This window comes from Dermacentor silvarum, chromosome 6 (genome assembly GCF_013339745.2).
Source record: "Dermacentor silvarum isolate Dsil-2018 chromosome 6, BIME_Dsil_1.4, whole genome shotgun sequence".
Classification (NCBI taxonomy): domain Eukaryota; kingdom Metazoa; phylum Arthropoda; class Arachnida; order Ixodida; family Ixodidae; genus Dermacentor; species Dermacentor silvarum.
In genome coordinates this window covers 127,236,944-127,258,521 of record NC_051159.1, presented here as the reverse complement: position 1 = coordinate 127,258,521, position 21,578 = coordinate 127,236,944, and the positions used below count along the sequence as shown (strand labels likewise).

Genomic DNA, 21,578 nt, shown 5'->3' with positions numbered 1-21,578 from the left:
TAAAGTCGCGATTCAACTGTACGCATGATGGAGTTGCATGTTAAGTCGTAACGTAACATGGTAAGTCGTGACGTAATAATGTATACGCTGCAGCGGCCGCATAGACAAGGAAAGTAATATGTACAGCTGCCGGTGCGCGTATCTTCGTTAACGAACAGTTATTATAGACTAACTTGGCTGCAAGGAGATGAAAACGAACAACTGCATCTAGGAACAATACACCTTATCTAGACTGCAAAATGCGCACTAATAACAACAGCTGACCCCCAAAATTAAGATCCAAGGCTGGGACTTACAGTACATGTATGCACCTGCGGCAAAAATATGATTTGCCAATGCGTATATAGAGCGTAAGGAGGACCGCTAAAAAGACTTCTCGCGGGACAGGCCCCCGACGAAGGCAGTCGCAAAGATATATGTTCAAACGACCCGTAGGCACAGCGGAAAGAGGGCGGTCTCAGAAAGACACAGCCATCGTAAAGCTCAGCACCGAATAGCCTATGCGCGAGGCAAAGCACGTAATCATGAGCCGGGCCGTTCGCCAGGCAGAATGCAGGATTCCAAATTATAGTTACAATAAACGAAGACCCGTGCCTATAAGCTTCCGAATAGGTCCTTACCCGGCAAGGGCGCTAGAGATACTCGATCCTCATTCGTCCACTTAATTCTGTCTGGCGCTTCACCCAACCCCTGTCCCCTGTCTTTATTTTCAGTTGACAGTGAAGTGTTTACAAACGTGAAATTTCCCAAACCCCAAGATCACCCGCATGCATATCTGGAGGACCCTTTCGAACAGTTCGCCACCTTGGGGACAGTTTGATAAGTTCACGAGACTAGGGAAGCACATCATTAACGCCATTCCACCAGAAATCTACTATGTACACTTCGAAGATGGATACTGCTCCGATATTAAGAGCACGAAGGCATTCCAAATCACAGACAGCATACCTACATACGAGGACGACAGGAGTTGCCGCCCAGAAAGACGTGACGCATTGTAGACCCATTAGCTTGCTTCCAGCATTGTATAAAACATCCACCAAGATCGTTTCAAAAAGAATCAGGGCAACACTTGACTTCAGTCAACCAAGAAAACAGTCTGGCTACAGGAAAGGATATTCTACGATGGATCGTATCCATGTCATCAATCAGGTAATCGGGAAATCTGCGGAGTACAATCAACCTCTCTATACGCATGGCTTTCATAGATTATGAAAAGGCATTTGATTCAGTACAGATACCAGCAGTCACAGAGGCATTGCGTAATCAAGGAGTACAGGAGGCATATACGTGAATAACTTGGCAAATATCTACAAAGATTCCACAGCAACCTTGGTTCTCCACAAGAAGAAAAGTAGAAAGTTACCTATATTAAGAAAGGGGTCACAATCTCTCCGATGCTACTCACTGCATGCTCAGAAGTACTCAAGCTCGACGGGAAAGGCTTAGGAGTGAATATCAACGGCGAATATCTCAGCTACCTTCGGTTTTCAGATGACATTGTCTCATTCAGCAACAATGGGGACCAATTACAACAAATGATTGAGGACCTAAGCCGAGAAAGTGTACGAGTGGGTGGGGTTGAAAATTAATATGCAGAAGACAAAGGTAATGTTCAATAGCCTGGCAAATAAATAAGAATTCAGAATAGCCAGTCAGCCTCTATAGAGTCTGTAAAGGAGTACGTTTATTTAGGTTAATTACTCACAGGGGACCCTGACCATGAGAAGGAAATTTACAGAAGAATAAAATTGGGTTGGAGTGCATACGGCAGGCATTGCCAAATCCTGACTGGGAGCTTACCACTGTCGTTGAAAAGAAAAGTGTACAATCATTGCATTCTACCGGTGCTAACATATAGGGCAGAAACTTGGAGGTTACCAATGAAGCTCGAGAACAAGTTAAGGACAGCACAAAAAGCGATGGAACGAAAAATGTTAGGCCTTTAACGTCAACGTACAGGAAGAGAGCGGTGTGGATCAGAGAGCAAACGGGGGTAGCCGATATTCTAGTTGACATTAAGCGCAAGAAATGGAGCTGGGCAGACCATGTAATGCGCAGGATGGATAACCGGTGGACCATTAGGGTTACAGAATGGATACCAAGAGAAGGGAAGCGCAGTCGAGGTCGGCAGAAAACCAGATGGGATGATGAAGTTAGGAAATTTCCAGGCGAAAGTTGGAATCAGCTAGCGCCTGCAAATTTGTGCTGAAACCAACAAGGAGTACCAAGTGAAATAACAACTTTGCATATCCCTAAGAAATGATGTCCATTCAGCTCTCAAAAGGCATGGGACCACACACAACAAATAGGACACACATGAGGTGCCAGCGCAGGCGGATTTATAGAAAAAAGATGCGGACTCCTGTACCCCCTCACCCAACAGTAAATATCTGCCTGATTTGAGATCTCAGCGATAATTTAGGTTATGGGGTAGGCATATAGCTTGGAATCACCAACTAAAGACGCTTCCCGAAGCCGCAAAGGCTTCCTTCTATTTAAATTGGTTTAAACATGGGCGCGTTCGGCATAGCTTGCATCTTTTTGAGTCGGCCGGCGCATAGTCTTGCGATGCCCATAATGGCCACCCTGACGGACGCCACAGGTTCTTCAATCATCCGCCCTATCCTTCCGCGATGTCCGAGACCTCGCCGCTGCAATCGATGAGTGCAGTTCACGTAAGCCCACGAATGAAAAGGCAAGGAGGGTACAAGGTCCAGAGACTTGAGCCAGGAGAACGGCACAGCCCACACCACACATTCACTCTTGCACTATGTGGCCCCTGCGATTTGCTCCCGAACAGAGAGGACAGAAAGAACAAATTTTCAAGCTGTTCTGGATATTCACCTGGCCACAATTAAGCTGAGTAGATTTTCTGTAAACGGGCGCTTGTTAAGGGCTGAAAGAAGCGTTCTCGCGCGAGCTTCGCCTGTGCTAGTTTCCCCAGGGCACAGAAAAAGGCGGGAATCGAGTCGACGCCGCAGGCGCGGCCCCCTATAGCAAGCAAGCAGGCACAGGCAACGCACGCGCGCGCGCGCGCGCGCACACACACACACACACACACACACACACACACACACACACACACACACACACACACACACACACGCACACACGCACGCACGCACGCACAGCCAGGCACACACCACGTGGCAGTCACCTGACCTACTATGGCGGGAACTGAGCGCCCGCGCGACCGGCGGTGTTGCACATGCACCGGCTGCATGCAGTCGCTCTAGACGGCCGCCAGACGCAGACAGACACCTGCTGCACCGCTGCCCGCTGTCGTTGATCGCAGGCATCGGAAGAGAGGGCACGTGGGGGCGAGGGAAGGTGACGCGATCCACGGACAAGTGCCGTCGCATGCACACGCATACAGCCTATATGACATCAACGGCGGCGACAGCAACGGCAAACGCTCGTGCACGCGTACAATGTCCGACAGGCCGCGGAACCTTCCATCGCTTCTCTCTTTCTCCACGAGCGCTTTCTCTTTTCTTCTCTCCGTCCCCTCCCCCTTTTTCTTCGTTTTTTTTTTTTTTTTTTCGCTCAGTGTCGGCTTCCGTGCTGATGCACGCATGTGTGGTGTGCACAGCAGCGGTCGCCGACGCGTCTGCATGCTACAAATCTGTTTTCCAGATTTTTTGTTGTTTTTTCGAATGTCCCACACGTGGCTGTCTGCATGAAGTTTATGCTTATAGGCACGCGCGACTGTGTGTGTGTGCCTGTCTGCGTGCTTGCATACACACACAAGAGCCCGGAAGGCGGTGGCTGTACGCAAAGCGGCGTCAAAACAGACGTGGCTTGCGTCATGACAGTGAGCGAGCGGCAGGACAAAGCGCGTCAAACGGTGCGTGCACGCGAGAGCGCATGCAACATGCGCGTGTAGTGAATATGAGTCAGTAGAGTTCCATGCGCGCGCAGCTTTTTTCTGACCATGCACTGATCCGCTCAGTATCCAAAATTCGCAGCCAAGCGAATTGGGGATGCAGCAGTGCGAAGCACAATGATGTTTTCGAAACGTTGGACTTAAGAAAGTCGCCGGGGACTGAGATGACTGGTCACCACCACGTCATGCAGCATGCGCTACAGATCAACACTACTGAGTAGGGGAGAATGGCGAGGCGTTGTGAAACAACAGAAGAAAAAAAAAGGACAACGTAAACAAGCAACATGGCATAAAAGCAACGCAAGGCGATTTAGGCGCTTCTGCAGAACATCGTTTGCGACAGGAGCGTCGGTCTATACCCTATAGCTCACATCATTCGGGGTGAATTTAAGGGGTGTTTGGACAGCTCTGGAATTTAGAAGGTGTTGGATGAACAAGGATGGCTTCTGCCATACGGTGAAAACCCATTGATAAAACCAACTGTCTTCGTGCAAATAAAAACGAAATAAAACGACGGGTGTCTTCGAGAAGTTGACTAGTCCGAAAGCTGGCACCAAACTGACGTTATGCCCTCGTGTACATGCTGGTTTTCAAAAGTAATCGCCTACACAAGCTCCCTACGGTTTACATTTTACATATGGTCATGGAAATCCGTGAACGCTCCGGCGTTCGGGCTCGAACGCACCCGAATGTGCATTGCGAAGGCTGCCGATTCAGCAGGGTACATTCGTGATTAGGGTGGCGCCATCCGGGGCTCTGACCAAATAAGTCTGTACTAAAGTACCAGACCTCTGCCCTCAGCGTAGGTATAGGTACTTCGCGTCCACCACACGCACTCTGTGAGAGAGCCACACAGCTCAAGACTCCCATTTACTAGTCAAGACAATGCACCCTGCCCTGCATGCCGCTACTCTGAACGACCGGCTCATTCTTAAAACCCACACAACCTTTACCTGTTCAGCATCTCGATCAGGACGACCGTAACCTGCCGGGCGAGACCTGGTATATAGGCAACGACAACCTCAGAACAAACGCTCTGGTTTAGGGGCTAAATTACCCTAAAATTTATTCTCTCTCTGTCAACTCAAATATCGGCATGGAGGGCAGAGTTCTTCAGCTATTAGTTGGTCAAACATACTGGTAGAACTTGTGGCACCCATCCCGTCTATGTGACAATGCTGAGCACCAGAATGAGCATACATACCATAAAAATAGAAAAGAAAGAGAAAACGAGGGCATTGCACGATTATGCAGCAGAAGAACGCGTGGCATTTTCAGCGGCAAATGCCTTGCGCATGTTTCAAAAGATACCCCCATCCACGCACAAGACACATTCGCTGTACGCTATAACGTCCTCCGCACGACCATATAGCAACGAGCGCTGTTAACCCCCCCCCCCCCCGGAGTCAGAATGTTTTGCACTGCGCCAACGTTCGTGCCTGCTCTGTGTCACCACTCGACGTGTGTTATACTTCGTATCATCTAGACCGTGCACGGTCGCCGTATCGTTGCCACGTCTTGTTCGGTTTCCGCCAACTACTGTTTTGCAGATTCGGATTCCCCGAGACTTTAGTGTCCGACAACGGTACTCAGTTTACTTCTGCAGATTTCCAGGAGTACCTGCAGCGAGTAGGGACCAGACACGTGAGAACAGCTCCGTATCATCCCAGCAGCAACGGTCTGGCAGAACGTTTCGTCCAGACGCTGAAGGGTGCACTTCGGAAGTCCAGCCGACCCACATCACCGTCGGAGCTCGCAGACTTCCTCCTGTCGTACCGCAACACTCCGCAAGCGACTACCGCAGAGGCACCCTCTATTTTGCTGTTGGGGAGGCGCCTCAGGACTAGGCTAGACCTCATCAGGCCCTCCGTTGAGGAGCGGGTCGCCCGCAAACAGTTCCAGGACACCAGTCGCCGCAGGCACCGTGCAACTACCTTTAGCGAAGGAGACTTCGTGCGTGTCCGAAATTTTCGCCGCGGACCAAGGTGGTTCAGTGCTACCGTTCTCGCCCGCACCGGCCCAGTGTCGTATCGTGTTAGTGTTGTGACCCCCCGGGGTGTGTGTGAGTGGGTGCGTCATCGCAACCACATAGTACGCGCTCCTGACTCTGACGACACAGTGATCACAACCACCGACTTCCAAGATGAAGACGACGTCACTGCTGGCACAGACACTAGCAGCAGCACCACCGAGCCTGTGGAACAGCCACCGACACACCTGGAAGCCGCCAAGCAGGGCCGCCGCTACCCACTACGTCAGCGCAGACCTCCCGACCGCTACGGCACCTAATCCTACTACGGGACAATAAACAAGTGTGGGGGAGATGATATGTCGCGCGCCTAGGCGATAAGGCGTCACAGCTAGGCATGCGCTGTGGTGGCGGCGCAGCGTTATCACCTTTTGGTTGTGCTTAAAAGCGCCGGCATTCAAGCTGGCGTGTGCTTTCATTACTGTAACATTGAACCGGGCAGTTCGCCCGTTGCTGTTAAGTTGATGGCTAAATAAAGCCGTATTGTTTTCGCTCCACCGTTGCGCTGTCCTTCCGTCAGACACGACACATACCATAAAAATAGAAAAGAAAGAGAAAACGAGGGCATTGCACGATTATGCAGCAGAAGAACGCGTGGCATTTTCAGCGGCAAATGCCTTGCGCATGTTTCAAAAGATACCCCCATCCACACACACACGTGCACACAGACACAGATTCGCTGTACGCTATAACGTCCTCCGGACGACCATATAGCAACGAGCGCTGTCCCCCTTCCCCCAGGAGTCAGAATGTTTGCACTGCGCCAACGTTCGTGCCTGCTTTGTGTCACCACTCGACGTGTGTTATACTTCGTATCATCTAGACCGTGCACGGTCGCCGTATCGTTGCCACGTCTTGTCGGTTTCCGCACAACGCCGCCTGCTATCCTGCAACCTTTGCGCGCTTGTGTTCCGCCTCGGAGACAGTATTCTTTTTTATCACACAGTAACTCGGAAACAAACCACGTTCTCACAAGCAGATCCACGGAATTATGCGTAGTATACATCTTCACGAGTGTGCATGCAAGCGAACCAAGAAAGGGTAGTTTGCATACGCGAGCCTATCAGCGTCACCGTTTCATTGAATTTATCACAAATACCACAACGAATCTGATACTGCTCACCAGCGCGAACACATCACCTTGGTTCACAAGCTCTGAACCTGATTACAGCATTTCAGTTATGAACAGAGAAGTGTCCGCAAATTATTGGCGTCATGAAAGCATGCATTGCTTCAAGTATTTCTATATTGCTATTGCTATATTTCTATTAGCTTGAAGAAAACATGCATTGAAGTTTTCATTGAACTTTGGCTACGTCAGCACCTATAGAGCACCACAAAAAAGATATTTCTTTTTCTGGGTGTAATCTTTATTTTGTTCGGGATAACCAGAGAAAAAGCGATGATGAACGTAGCACGTGCTTGAGAGGTCCTTTCTCGGGAACAGGGACGAAGACACAGCTCCGGTTGAGTTGTTTTCGCATAGATCCAAAGAAGGCAGTATAAGTTCACAGGAAGTCCGAGTCCTGAAGTGAATAACTGTGGGGGAACAGGACAAGCATCTGCTCATGTAGCCAACGTTTCGTACACAGGGGACCTGTGAAGACAAGTTCCTCTTCCCTTATTACCCTATCTTGCTGACGAACACAAGTTCCTGTATTCCCTTGTTACCCTATCAAGACAAGTTCATGTTATCCCTTGTTACCCTACATTCATCAGGGCAAGCCTGATGAAGACAAGTTCATGTCTCCCCTTGTTACCTCTTGTCTTCGTCAGGGTAACCCTGACGAAGTCCCCTGTAGTTGAAAAGTTAGCTCCAGGCTGAGGCTTCCTTTGTTTGTCCACTGTCGGTTGCATTTTGAACAGAGTTATTTGAAGGACATGGTGCTCAAAAAGTTTTCGAACGTCATGCCACTGAAGCAGAGTACCTCAGAAGGCACGGAATTCACCGCAGCAACTTATAGAAGCCGTGCAGTCAATTACAGTCAACGTGACCATTCAGCCTTTTGAGAGAATTTCTCCATTGAACCGAAGCCCGGACTTCACCAAGGGTACCAACACGAACAAGTAAATGTGTACTGAAATATAAAGAATGGTCTCTTATAAAACTATAGGCAGTGATTCGAAGCAAAGAACAAGCAGTTACGAAACCCCATTTTTCCCCCCGTAATTAGTGGAGTCTCGATCGGTAATCATGTGACCAAGTAGCATGCACACTATGCATCTTCAACAGACGCTTGCAGAGTGCATTCCCCTTCAATAGGAATTGTCATGGTCAATTCACAACATAAAGCTTTGACACAGCGTCCAGGAGAACTTCAAAAAGCTGTTTTATTTGTCACTCCTTGGTTTTGGAGTGGAGACTTCATAACGCCCACTAGCTTCACAGGAAGATGGAGCAATATATATCTATACTCGTATTCAGCCATTTATCCAAAGCTGACTGAAAAGCAAGAGTACGCCACACAAGTGACAAAGTCATTTTAAGCCAGCAGAATCCCCAGTACATGCCAACAAGTTAAATGTACGCAGCCAATTATAAGATATGTATTTGATTCACAGACAATGGTTGACGACATACTCGTAGCTACGGTGAAAGAAAATACAGAAACATTGCATATGGAAATATTTGGAGACGCAGTAATCCCACAAGCCGCCAAGGGGCCAGACCGAACAACGTGTCCATTGAATGCACGAAAAGTTCAAGAACATGAGGACCTGCAAGCACATGACAAAAGAGCGCAGAATTCGAAAAGTATGTTAGCCAGAAACTTCGATGCTGTAGCCTGCAACTAGAATCATAAAAAAAAAGAAGCAAGAAGGACTGAAAGAAATAAACTACGGATGCATCGCGCTATAGTCCGAACTAAAGCCTTATTGCAATCTCCACTTTCCCATTTCTTGCACTTAGACCTTCTTGAATTTCAGTATTCAATCATCAATCCTCTCCCGTCTTCAATCGCGTCTTGGTGGACTGTACATTCACTTCAAAGCCAACTCTTTAGTATTATAAAATACTTCACATACTCCAATTAAACTTGTGCTGCGCGATAATTAATAAATGCGCGTATGGGGACCTCAGTGACAATGATGCGTCAGGGTAAGGTCGCTATACCTTACATCGCACGCGCAGCCTCTAAGCACAACATATGCGGGAAACTGTCATTGACCCTGCTTACGTGCTTGCCTTGCGCAAGACTCGCTGCATGCGACCGTTGGGTTTCGAACTCGGCTGCTCAGTGTTGGCGTCTACAGCTCCAGTGGCAGCTGCCAGCGCTGGAGGAAGGGGGGAAACTTAGGAGGGAGCATGACGTTCTCTCTGGCGCCTCCGCGTGTGCGTTGGCTCTCGGGAACGAATAGGCCCACAAGGTTGCCGGAACATTCAAGAGATGGCTTGATTCGTGTAACTTTTACGCGTATACTTTTACGAGGCCGCCCGATTCAGATCTGCCAAGTCGTCGTCCTGCAGTGTTTCGTCCTATCGTTCCTAACAGATATTTGAATTTGCTTCAGATCTGAGTCATGATGCTTCGACAGCAAAGCATTAGTCACAAGTGTGCACCGTTCTCGAGATCTATGCTCGATTTTTGGCCCATTAGGTTTAATGAGAGCGGCTGTATTATCTGGACATGACCTCCGAGATTATATACGGAACCTGCGGCAAGCCAGCTGCGCTGCCAGATCTCAGAGGTCATATATTACGTATGATTACCTGTGCGACAGACGACGCCAAAACTCTTTACGTCTAAAGGTAGGCGGATAGAAGCTACCGCGTGCCTATCACGTGACGAGTGCCTATTTCTCCTTTATATTTTTTATGCCTAGCCTTCAAGACTGCAACTTTACGTTCTTAAGTTTTTTTTTTTTTTTCGTTTTCCTTCCTTCCTCCTGCATGGCTTACACACCTATGTGGTGCTGTAGCTTTATTTGAGCAGGTTAAGCATTATAATATAGCTGAAGACAAAACTCTCAGATACTCTCTGTATGCGTTGTTCTGTTTTAGACTACCCTTCACGCTCAGTTAAAATATTCACGTTCACGCGGTAGCGTAGTGTTCTTCCCGTTCTGCGCCTAGTTGATTTTAGAGCTTGGTCGATCAAAGCACAATTAGCCATGACCTTTGACTTGCTCCACCTGCCCAGTCTACTGGCCTTATAAACCACAAGGTTTAATCAGCACGTGTGCTAAGATTGCGAAATTTTGCTTCAATATTAGTAAGAATCTGTTCATTTTGCCATGAGACATTGCGAAAAACGGGGGAAAGAAAATAAAAGATTGCTCGACTACGCTGCTTCCGCGCGAAATCGTTGATGCAATGACAATGCCACCACAGTACAACCGCGCAGCGAAGGTACATATTCCTTTCAATAAGAATGAGCCATAATTATGTGTTTGCAAAAGACGAAGAAGAATAAACAGGAAAATTTCGAGCTTCGTCGCAGTCGGGGCGCCACTGCGATGCACGCAGGTTAATGATGGAGGAAAGGGGCCCGAACAGAGCCACGAACAAAGTCACCCCTGCCGCGAAGCTTTCTTCACTGCAAGCGACGCAGAGAGGTTTCAAGGGCAGTGCACGAGGTGCTGCGAGAGCAGTTGTCTTTGCGTATGCACTGCATGTATTCGCTGCAGTGAAGTGACGCAGTTTGAATAGCAGCGAGGTCTGCGACATTCTGTGCAGGGTGCGCAGGTACGAAAGATCAGGCGAATTCTCCGCCGCTTTTACTCTTCTTCTTGCATAGGTATACGTGTGCGAGCTCGGAACTATAGAAACCGCCTACGTATACATACACATCACAAGCAAGCCCTCGAACCGACGAGGAAAAGGGTTGCCTCAAGAAGGCAAAATGGACGAGTCCACGGTACACAAGAGGCGCAATGGCTTCTGGAATGTTTTAAGGACGCCAAATGTAGTTGCTCACCTATGGCTGGCGTTGCATAATGGATATAACAGTGCACGAAGACAACGCAAGTGCGGACAACGCGAGATACTTGGCGCTGATGTCGTGCCTTATATATGCGTTCGTGTCCTTGCCTTAACGGTCGGTATACTCTTATAGCCACAGCGCACTGATACAAAGCCCCGAGTAACGCAGGTCCATAGATTACATGCAATGGGTGTAACCTCAAAACACACCAGAAGAGGAGATTTATGACACCGTAAAGGCATGGCGTCCAAACGTCTGTGCCACAACCCGTAATGCCGAGAAAACCTCGCAAGTTGCAACTTCCAAAACGACACGACATGATCGTCCACTGGCCACCGGACCATCGCGGCACAGCTGACCCCATGGTGTTTACTCGAAGAGAATACATTCGGCTATCCGCCAGTGATTCCAATGTGATTCTATACAACTACTACTGTGCTCTCACAGGTTAATGCCGGACATTCGAGGGCTCCTTTTCAAAACCTAGGTCCATCTCACAAGGGCTCTTCACAATCCGCAGGTCGTGTCAATAGAATTTGTCCCTCACCGGCTCTACTTTCAAGCGACATCGGTGGGTCCATATCCAAGACAGGTGTGCACGAGAGAGTGGAGACATCTTACGTTGTCATCTCGAAAAGCTGATGATTTACACTATATTGACTTGCGTCTGTATTCCAATAATTTAAATGGACGCTTTAGTGCTTACTGGTACTTTGCAATAAAATTTCACAAGGTTTTGTTTCTTAATTCGGATCGGTCAATAAAGTATTTGGCATCGTTGTCTATTCGGTTCATACAGACCTTTAGTTGCCAACGGAAGCCGCAACCAGTGCATGTCTTTGCACTAGGTTGCAACAGGCGAGGTGCACGTAGTGCCACATACAACGGTGGTATTTATTTAATTCCATATAAATAAAGCAGGCAATTAAGCAACACATGCCAAATCCTTTACTGAACGGTGAGGACCGAAAAAAAATCGGTTTAGTTGCGAGATTTGAGTGAGGACAAATCAGTGGTAAGTGCACTAGTCCTTCCAAAGTTGGCAAATTAAATGTTCGTTCGGTTCACTATATGAGCGATCCTTTGATTGAGCCTGAAAGCTTTGTAGCGCCAGGGCATTTGCAGCGAGAACCCTTTCCTGTACAAAATATTTCATTAAATAAAAAAAATTATATTATCTACGTCCATCTGAACGACATATAAGAGAGGGAAAATGAAGAAAAACAATTCCGCTGGAGTTTTTGGCAGTGAACCGAAGGTTATTCTCATGAACTGTCAACAATTCAGCGTGCTGTAAGCAGCATGCGCTTCTTCAGACTCAATGATTCACAATCACACTGGTGTGGAATATGGCCACAGATTATTTGAAGACGATTTTGTGCCACTCAAGGCAGGTTATATGCATTCGATAGCAGGCTCCAAAGATAGAGAAACCACAGCGAGATGCGGCGCATGGATAATTGTGAAATATCAGGGAGAGCCATACTTATCTGCCACACAACGTCGACAAATAATGTTTTTACCATTGCTGACACTCACATTTCAAAGAATAGTATCTGTTTTGCTCGATGTTGGATTTTCCCTGCGAAGCATTACAATTGCAAAAGAAATTATTGGAGCAGTAAGGGCTAAAGCGTAGCTTTCTTGGCCTCTTCATCTCTTTTCCAATGCTTGCCTAACATGGATTCACTATATTTAATTTCAACTAAAGCAATTGCACGTTAAACTGCGGCATTTCTGCCGTCACACATTGTCGTCTACGGTACCATGAAATCGAAGATGGGAGGTTCAGGCTTCACAGTCTCACCTTACCTTATAAGCCATATCTCCCAGTAATTAGCAAACGCTTAGAACTTCCAAAAGTATAATGGCTAGTCTAATTCTACGTGTTTCGTCCTGAATGTGCATTGCTTACTCTAAAGCGCAAGTCACGAGTATATGAGTGGTAAATTGTAACAAATTTGTCATATAAGAACCTGCTGCAGTTACTCTGAAGGCAACCAGGAGATCCTAATCCAGGGCTAAGGGGACTGTTTCTTGCCTGAATATGCATTCCAGCACTTGCAGCGCCATATCTTCTGTGATAGCCTGAGGTAAGTGGCGTGACTTGAGCCTCGTTGTCGAGATGCGGTCACGGACACCAGACCAGTCATCGAATTCTGAGGAATTCTGAGAAGTGGCCACACCCTTCTCAGGGACACTCCCAGCAACTATCAAATAACAGGACATCGAAAGGTGCACGAGACCCTGTTCAGCCGTTTTAGCGCTGAAATTGGACATCGAAAGTAGCATATACGCCATATGACCCGGCAGTTAGAAAACGATATATTTGTGCGTTGTGGGCAAGTTCTTTAATTCGACTTAAGTTGGCGATCTGGGCGAGGCAAATTACAATCATGATCAGCGTCAAAAATGAATAAATTAATGCACACGTAGAACATTTCCCAATGAAAGTACTGTGTGCGTGTGTTCCCTATGTAAATCATTTGTCCTTTTCAAAATGCTTCGAAAGCACAGGGTTCGAAAGTTCCAATTTGCCATGTAACACTTCATGTGTCGCTGTGGATTACCAAAATATCACCATCGTAATGTCACTATGCGTAAGAAGCAGACAAATTAAGCCACAAGTTTCTGTACCAGAAGAGAAGCTCGATCAAAATTTACCCTAAAAAGCCTCATCTTTTCACAAAGACAGTAACCTAAAGCTGGACCATAGAGTAATTAATGGCCGTCGGACGCCACGCCAGATGCCCAATGTGCCGTGTTAGAGCCCATCAACACGCTTGATCTAGACACGGACTGACTCCCTTCCCTACGTCCCAATCTTCTGCCCCATGGGCCTCGACTGAGGTCCAGAACCGAATAAAGTTGTTCTCTCTCTGTCTCTCTGACAGGCACTAATGACAATCCAAAACAAATTATCCAAACGCACGGCGTTCTCGAACTGTAGCACTCGATCGATGTATATAACATTAACATTATTATAACATCTGGAATGCATGGTTAAAAGGAAGGCGACCAATGGGACACGTGTCCCTCTTCAGCTGACGGATGCAAGATGTGCAGTTATGCACGCGTTTTGCTGATACTGCATGCAACTATTCTGCACGCGGCCCGCACTAGGGCACGTGCTACACTTGCACCACTAGGCCTGTCGCGATCCGCGAAGGAAAATTGTTACATCTGACAATGTGACGAAGTCTTCGTACTGGAGTCTCAGGGGTGGCCTCAGGCACAACTATGATTGCGGAGACAGGAGAACTATACCTTTAATCGTTCTGCGAGACACGAACACATATAACAATTTCAGCATTTGACGTACCATAAATACCTCCTATTGCAGCCAGATACTTCCCAAGTGTCGCTCGGCTTCATGGACAACTGCACAGACAAATAGCTACTGCACTCACCTGCAAATGCTATAACGACCTACGATCACTGTGGTCTTGCCAACAGCCACGGGTACGCGCGATAACAAAACGTTCATTCGTTTGTTGCCGTTAACCTCGTTCGGCGTCAGCTTTGCGAGGATATCGCTGTCACGAAGGCAAATTTTGGCGTATTGGTCGTGCATTTAAGATAGCACAGCGGTGCCTCTTCGCCACTCCAACCTTGCGACGTCAGTCTGCAAGGATATTCGATTAAACGTGATGACTATTACAGAGCTGCACGCAGTAGGGAAAGCACGGAACTTAAGACAAGCAAGGAAGGGAACCACCTTTCGGCTGACACGGTCTCTGCCAGGGATCCCGACAGTTATGAGCCAGCATGACCGAATATACGAATGGGCATGTTGGCTATCTAAATTGAATTGAACAGCGCCAACAGAAGGGTCATTGCCAGTGCATTACGTCATTGACCACGCGCCGCTACGTCAGATGATTATCTCTATTCAGACGTTTTTTTTTTTTTTCTATTGTTTGCTTTTTTCACTGACTCACTTATTCTTGCAATGCCTGTGCAGCCTTATGAGTAAATATAAATACTAAGTACACCAATACTGCCGGAACACAGATAGACCTGAGAAATGTGCTTTTAGCTCGAAATTGAACTCCGCGCTTACTTGCGACGCTAAAATTCAAACTGCACACATCGACTCCGTCGTACTAATTGCAGTCGTTGTATAAGGCTGTAGTGGCTTGTTCGTGATACTGAATTTAGTAGCTTCCCGGTCACATGGCTATAGTATAGGCATGAAGAGGACGGCTAAATGGCAAACGTGTGCATACTCTGCGGGGCCACATATCATATTATTCCATTGTTTAGTCTTAACATTACGACCATTTCGAAAAAAGATCTACGGAAAAGATAATTGCACGGCTGGGGTAAGTGGCGAAAAGATCAATCCACTGGGTTGCAGCATCCCAGAAGCAAATAAGATAAAATGTGAGTGGCCTCACCACAAAACATGTGAAAATTCGTTAATTTCGACTGTATATTGCACGGTGGTCTACTATCGAGGATGGGTGCTAACAGAAGAAAAGCACAGTCCAGTACGGCAGAAAATTAGGTGGTGTGATGAAGATCAGGAAATTTGCAGCTAGACTTGGCTTATCGCTATAGGAAAGGCTTCCACCCAGTGGAACCTCAAACCTTTGCACTTCAAATAAAACGGGCCGATGATGAAAGCGGAATCGTTACACCTTGCATACGGGCATGGTGAAAATGACGGGGGTGTCCGTTAAACTTTTCTTTCGATGTCCCACAGAGGTGGGAGATGTGGACCAACGTTACAGTGATAGGATATCGTGCAATTTGCATTGAAAACTTCTGGGGTTGTGCCTTGGTCGAGGGAGCCATGCCATGCAGTGTAAGCATCACCTGCCCCAACCCCCCCCCCCCTTTTTTTTTTTTTTTTTTACATCTTGCTTAAATGAGACGGCTTAGTGTGAATGCGCACAACTAGCTTGGCTCTGCTATTTTCTATAAAGCATGAAATGCATTTGGTGGCATAGCCTTGAGCAGCCGAGGAAGTGAAATGAAATTTAATGAAAGCTTTTTTTTCTTCATCCAGCGGAAGTCACTGGGAAGCCAACGAATACCATTTGGGATGCCATGAAAATCACCAGGAGTGCAACACAAGTCTTCTGCTCAATAACCCGAAGTAAAAAAAAAAAAATTACAAAAAGTGTAGAACAAGAACACCAAGCAAGTTGTCTTTTCCAAATACAGAAATTAGAAGTGCGCCTGTAACCTTAATCCAAAGGTTGCGTTCTGCCTGCTGCACCTAAGTATCATATAGACTCGCATGAAGCGAATAGGGATCGTTGCTAGGCGACGGCGCGCTATAGTTTGGCTGTATATGTCCTGCCCTGTCACGGAGAAGCGTCCAGCGCCTATTATAGGGCGGTGACGTCCTTTGCACCCAAAATATATGCGTCGTGCAGGCAGCTCATGAAGCCAGCGCCATATAGTAAGCGTTAGTGTAGAAACAGATTATGCTAGCAGCGTTTCGAATGGAAACTGCAAATTACATATAAGCAGCAAAAAGATACCCGATACCGATCCGGATGAGATCGCGGAAACCTGATAGCTACCCCAGATAATACGACGCCTGGGTCTCGAGTGAGTCACCAAGTGTGCAGCTTGGGCTGATCATTCTGCAAGGCGTGTACATACATACTCTATAAGCTGCTTCCTCCGTGACAACAATTCTGCATCGACATCTTATCAGAGGCGATCATGTTACAAGATAAATTCAATAAAGCTGGTAGCCGATGGCTTTCAAATAAAGAAGTGTTTTTACCACACGTTCAGGGACATACGATCGATCGACCTATTCTTAAGATTTAGCTCGCGTTCTCGTGATAATACGCACGTGTGCTTTTTATTATTTTTTCTGTATTTTAATTTCACACTTATCTTCATAGTGTCTCACTTTTCACCGTCGTCAGCTGCAACGTATATATTGCATATAGTTGGGTGTTCGCCTCTTTGTGGCACTTGAAATGAAGTAGCCAGAACTTCGTATCCATAGGCACCACTCGATCGATAATGTCCCTATACATGTCTAGACTAATGACGTAATGACAACGCTATGGGTATAGAACACCGCAGTGAGCTATAGTGACGACCAGGCGTGAATGTGCTCTTTCCTTAAACAAGGCAGCTACAAGCGAATAGAGTTCGTACAATTGTCGCGTTAAATACTACATTATTCTCCCTATAAACAAAATGTAGTACGGGAGTCGTCGCCCGTAAGGTGGCGCTACACTACAATCCGCCATCTTCAAGCGTAAACATTTAGGAAGTTGTCTACCAGTAATGTTACTAAAAACATGTTGTTAAGCTCAATTATGAAGAAGCGAAGTAAAACAATCATTCAGACGTGTCTGTCGTTCAGCGATCGCCTTAACTTGCATTGACGCGCGACAATACGAAACTGTCAGTGCAGCCACCAGGAGTTTTCAATATGGCGGCGCCCATGCATCGGTAAAAAGATGGTCTGTGAATTGAGGAACGTGTTGTCCTTTTTCTTTCTTTCTTTTTTTTTTTCTGTGCATCTACACCAGAATAAGAAACAGTCACAGCAATCGCGGCCTGAGGCTCACGTGAGTCCCACCCTTTTATAGACGTGCGAAAATGTTAGCGACATTGAAACTTGCTAGCAAACTATAGATAGGTGACCGGTCGCTGTTGGCCAGTTAGCGAACTATGCTAAAAGACAATGCTCATAGTCTAACAGAGGAGTAGACATTAAACTCCTCCTGTATAATTTATGCTCCACTGCACGAATTTTGCATTATCAAGGGATCGGAATAAAGTCTAAATAAATAAACAAAAAAGAAAGTTTGCAGCACATGCAGTTAGGACTCGCATCTCTTACGTACTTTTATATCCCTCAATTGTGGCGCCAAAGTTTTTCGTTTTACCACAACCGATTGCACGCAGAAAATTAAATTTAGTATCACTGCATGATTGCACGCTAGAACAGTACAACGAAGCCATCAGCCATTTCAATGCAATGGATGTCGTACATAAGGGTGTCCTAGAGGCAGAGAGAATCGCTGTATCTACTTTCGTGACACATAAGTGATCGATACGAGCAAATTTTCAATATTGCGCTTGATAAGAATTTAGGAACGGTGCCTGGTTGATCGTCAGATGTCCTTCTTGTGAATGTAATTTTGCGTTCTGCTATGCATGAAATAGTGGACATCGTTTATTAAAATGTACTTTCAAGTTTATGTAATGATGCGCATTTCTTTTTCCCTGACAGTAATGACCCCCCATCAAGGGATAGTTGACAATTTCCTAAAGAAGTACATGTCTTTAGGAAATTCCATGTTTGTTGGTGTTTGGTAGAGTTTCGTAATTGAATTGTTCTAAGCAAGGCGCACTAATCTCCGAGCACCGTTACGCAAAACGCCATACACTGGTTGCTGGTCGCATACGAAACATCCAGCACCACATACAGAACGTGTTAAAAACACGGTTCATGACCGGTTCACATCGCGATCAGTTTAGGCGACGCCAAAGCGTTTTCAATCAGCGACTGTTCTACGTCGGGATAGCGCAATTAGCCTTACGACCGTTGACTTAGCCGAGACTTCAAACCGACCCGCGCCTGATTTACGACATTCACCGAGAAAGGACTACCCAGGTTGAAATTCAGCAGCAGCCGCCGGCTGTACATGGCTTGCGAAAGACGCAGCGGGCGCTAAATTCCAGAGATCTCAACTCCGTTAACAGAGCATGATATAACGCACGCCGGTTGAGGTCTGATCGGAGCAGCACAAAATAGCATATCAAATGAGCAGCTGCAGCTATCATCATTGTCATCATAGCGCGCGCTGCCTTTCTAAATAGAAGACGCTGGCATTTCGCATTTCTCTTATGCAGCAATGACGATGATCGCCACGTACATTCCCAACTGTTCCGAACGCCCTCCTCGAACACATCATGGCAGTTGGCAAGTTTTGCGCGGACGCAACGTTAAATGTGGTCGGTCAGCTTGGTCACATGCGCGCATGTTGTGAGGGTGTGCTGTAGAATCCCCGCTCTTGCTCTGGGCCCTATCGAGCGATGACTGCGACGAATTTCACATCAACGGCGATTTACCGCAATCGCAAGCCCCAAGTAATATATCCCATGCCTGTAGGAGTGCATGTGACGGAAAAACAAGCAATTCTTCACTCCTGCACCATGGTGCGGTAGAGGGTTTCCATACAATGCACCCAACTGGGGAAAGAACGGCTACTATAGAGTCTTGGTTTTTTTTCAATCGAAGAAATTATCAACAGCCTCGAAATCCCACTGTGTCATCAGTGATACAAACGCTCACCAAGATGCATTAAGGAAACTTAAGGAAATCTGATCAAATTGCATCTTACACAATGCCTATTCTTGGATCGCACGTGTAGAAAATTTCGTCACGGTCAGAACACTTTCTAATACGGATTACACAAAAGGCTGAGGTTACACAAAGGTGTACGGATTCAGCTAAATATCTTTTTTTTTTTCAGCGAAAATAGGCTACTACAGGAAGCTCAGATGAGGAAGAAAGGCCAACATATTAAGGAATTTGAAAACTCGAAATTGAAGGGCGGCACATGGCATTACTGACACGCAATGCATTGAAAAAGGAGGGGAAAAAAAAAAAAGCTAACGTGTCTGCCCTTGCCTATCGCAAAGGAGTGAGCATGGCCACAGATATCGTGCTGAGAGTGCGACAAGATTAGTGCATCAGTCGAGGCCACCCGAACGAAGGGCAACCTGCCCAACCGGCGAAGGTCGCGGGCGAGCGAACGGCATGCCCGCAATAACCCGATCACGAGAGGCGGGAGCGCACCACCGAACAGACTCAGAAATCGGTGGCAATCAGCCGACTCATCGCTTTCATTTGCTCACAGACAGCGAAGTGGCATCGACCAGCGACGCGCCAGTAAAGAATGTCCAAACGCCGCTGGGCACCCCCTGTCGCTCCCCCCAGCGACAAAGCTTCGAGCCTGGGCGCGCGCGCGCGCGCGCGCCGCGTTGGTACACGTGGAACGTGTCGGTGCACCTCGGAGCCGCGAGGCCACGAATATGGGTCGCGCAAACTCGTGCAAAACAAGGAACCGACTGAACAAAAGCGAGAAAACGCTGTGTCGAGGACAGCGTCGGGTTAGGCAAACAGTGTCGCCGGCGATAAGAAGGAAACGTGCTGGTGGACTCACCTGCAAAGCGGCGCGGCTCGGCGTGGTGGTGCGGCGGCGGCCTCCGCCCTCGTCGCTGACGCTGCGTTGCAGCAGCCGCCGCGTGCAAAGCATACTATACCCCCTCCTCACAGAGCGCACAGCACACACTGCACAGCGCCGGGCAACACCGAGACGAAGCCGCCGCCGGCACACAGCACTGCACACACGGCGGTGTGCTCGTGGCTCTCGCGCGAAGGCTGGTCGGCGGCGCCAGGCCCGGGCCGCGTGGCGCGCGCGCCCCTCCGTCGACTCCCGGCGGCAGCGGCGGCCAACGGCTCCCCCGGCGGAGCGAAAGGGTTGCGCGCCGTCGGCCTCTCCGTCGAGCTTCGCAATCCCACGGCGCGCAAAAAACAGGCCCCCGCCGCGCCGCGGGCGAGCCACCGCAGCCGTCTGCTAGGCCTAACCGTTCAAACTAAGCTGCTCTCCCTCACCCTCGCCGCTTTCTCCCCTCATGGCGGCGGCGGGGGAACGCCGCCGTGGCGCGAGCCGGGGAGGGGAACCCAAACAGGCTTTTTCGCCAATGAACGCCGCGCGGTACCGCCATTTTTTATGCGTCCGTTCAAACGGGCCAATGGGGAGCCGCTTTTGGGCATTGAATGACAAGCGCACACTCGTGAAAACGGGGCGAGGAGGGGGCTGCCCCGCCGGTGGCGAAGGGAATCAAACCCAAGAAAGGGAAGAGAAGACTAGCCTCGAAGCGGTGACTACACCGACGACGCGCGACGAGACGAACAAGCAAAATGCACAGTTTCCGGTTCCGGCGGCGGCGCGGAGGTTTCTTTATTACGTACTTTTCTCTTTTATCCGATGCCCCCTCCCCCCATCCTCTCGTTCTTCCTCCCTTCTTTCCCCTCGGTCCGCTGCAGAGAGGCAAGCACAGTCGCGGCTGGATTTTCGCAGGCAGATTGGAATACGCGCAGTGGAGCTCAGCGGTCTGTGTTTTTTTCCTCCCGACATCTCCCGTGTTTAACCCCACGAAGCCAGTTGTGCCAGCTAGTTAAATATGCTTCGGAGTGCTCGGAACACGGGTACGTATGAGTGCCACCTCTATGTGCGCCTTTGTGCGAGGGCGACGCGACCGCGCGGGCAGCCATCTTTGACGACGCCGAGCCAGCGGCGACGTTCAAATGTCGATCGTCTTCCGCATGTGTGGAGCGAGAAGAGAAGGCCATCCTTTTAACAATGCGATGTGCATGCAGCACTGTCTTGCAAGTCTCGCATGCTGCGAATCATGATCTCCGTCAGTGCGCGATCACTGCAGCCTGGAGCTCCGCAGCCATTCGGTGTGTGCACGTACGGGTGTATGGCTTGCGGGCGCCGTCACAGCTGAACGGTGGATGTCGAGCGATGCGCCATTAGATGCGGGACGTGCGCGTTTCCTTAACGGCAGGGACAGTGTTTACCTAATGCTGCGTCGACATTGCAGGGTACGCCGCAAAGAAATTTTCAAGAGGCTTGGCGGCCTCCATTGCCGGTGACCCTGACGTAACCCTAAATGGGTGATTACAGGTCCACTGTGATTCATATCGCACGAGAAAAACGAATCTGGCAGCGCA

The 21,578-nt window shown here is 48.2% G+C and overlaps 1 protein-coding gene across 1 annotated transcript in view; it reads right to left on the bottom strand.

Annotated features, from left to right (window-relative positions):
• The window catches only part of LOC125946398 (uncharacterized), a 116,336-nt gene extending 95,905 nt beyond the window's left edge, over positions 1-20,431 (bottom strand). The window contains exon 1 of the mRNA XM_049669460.1: positions 20,002-20,431. Within this exon, the coding sequence (XP_049525417.1) occupies positions 20,002-20,094 (93 nt within the window). The 5' untranslated portion in view covers positions 20,095-20,431. The remainder of the gene's footprint in view (positions 1-20,001) is intronic.
• Between the last annotated feature and the right edge of the window lie 1,147 nt (positions 20,432-21,578).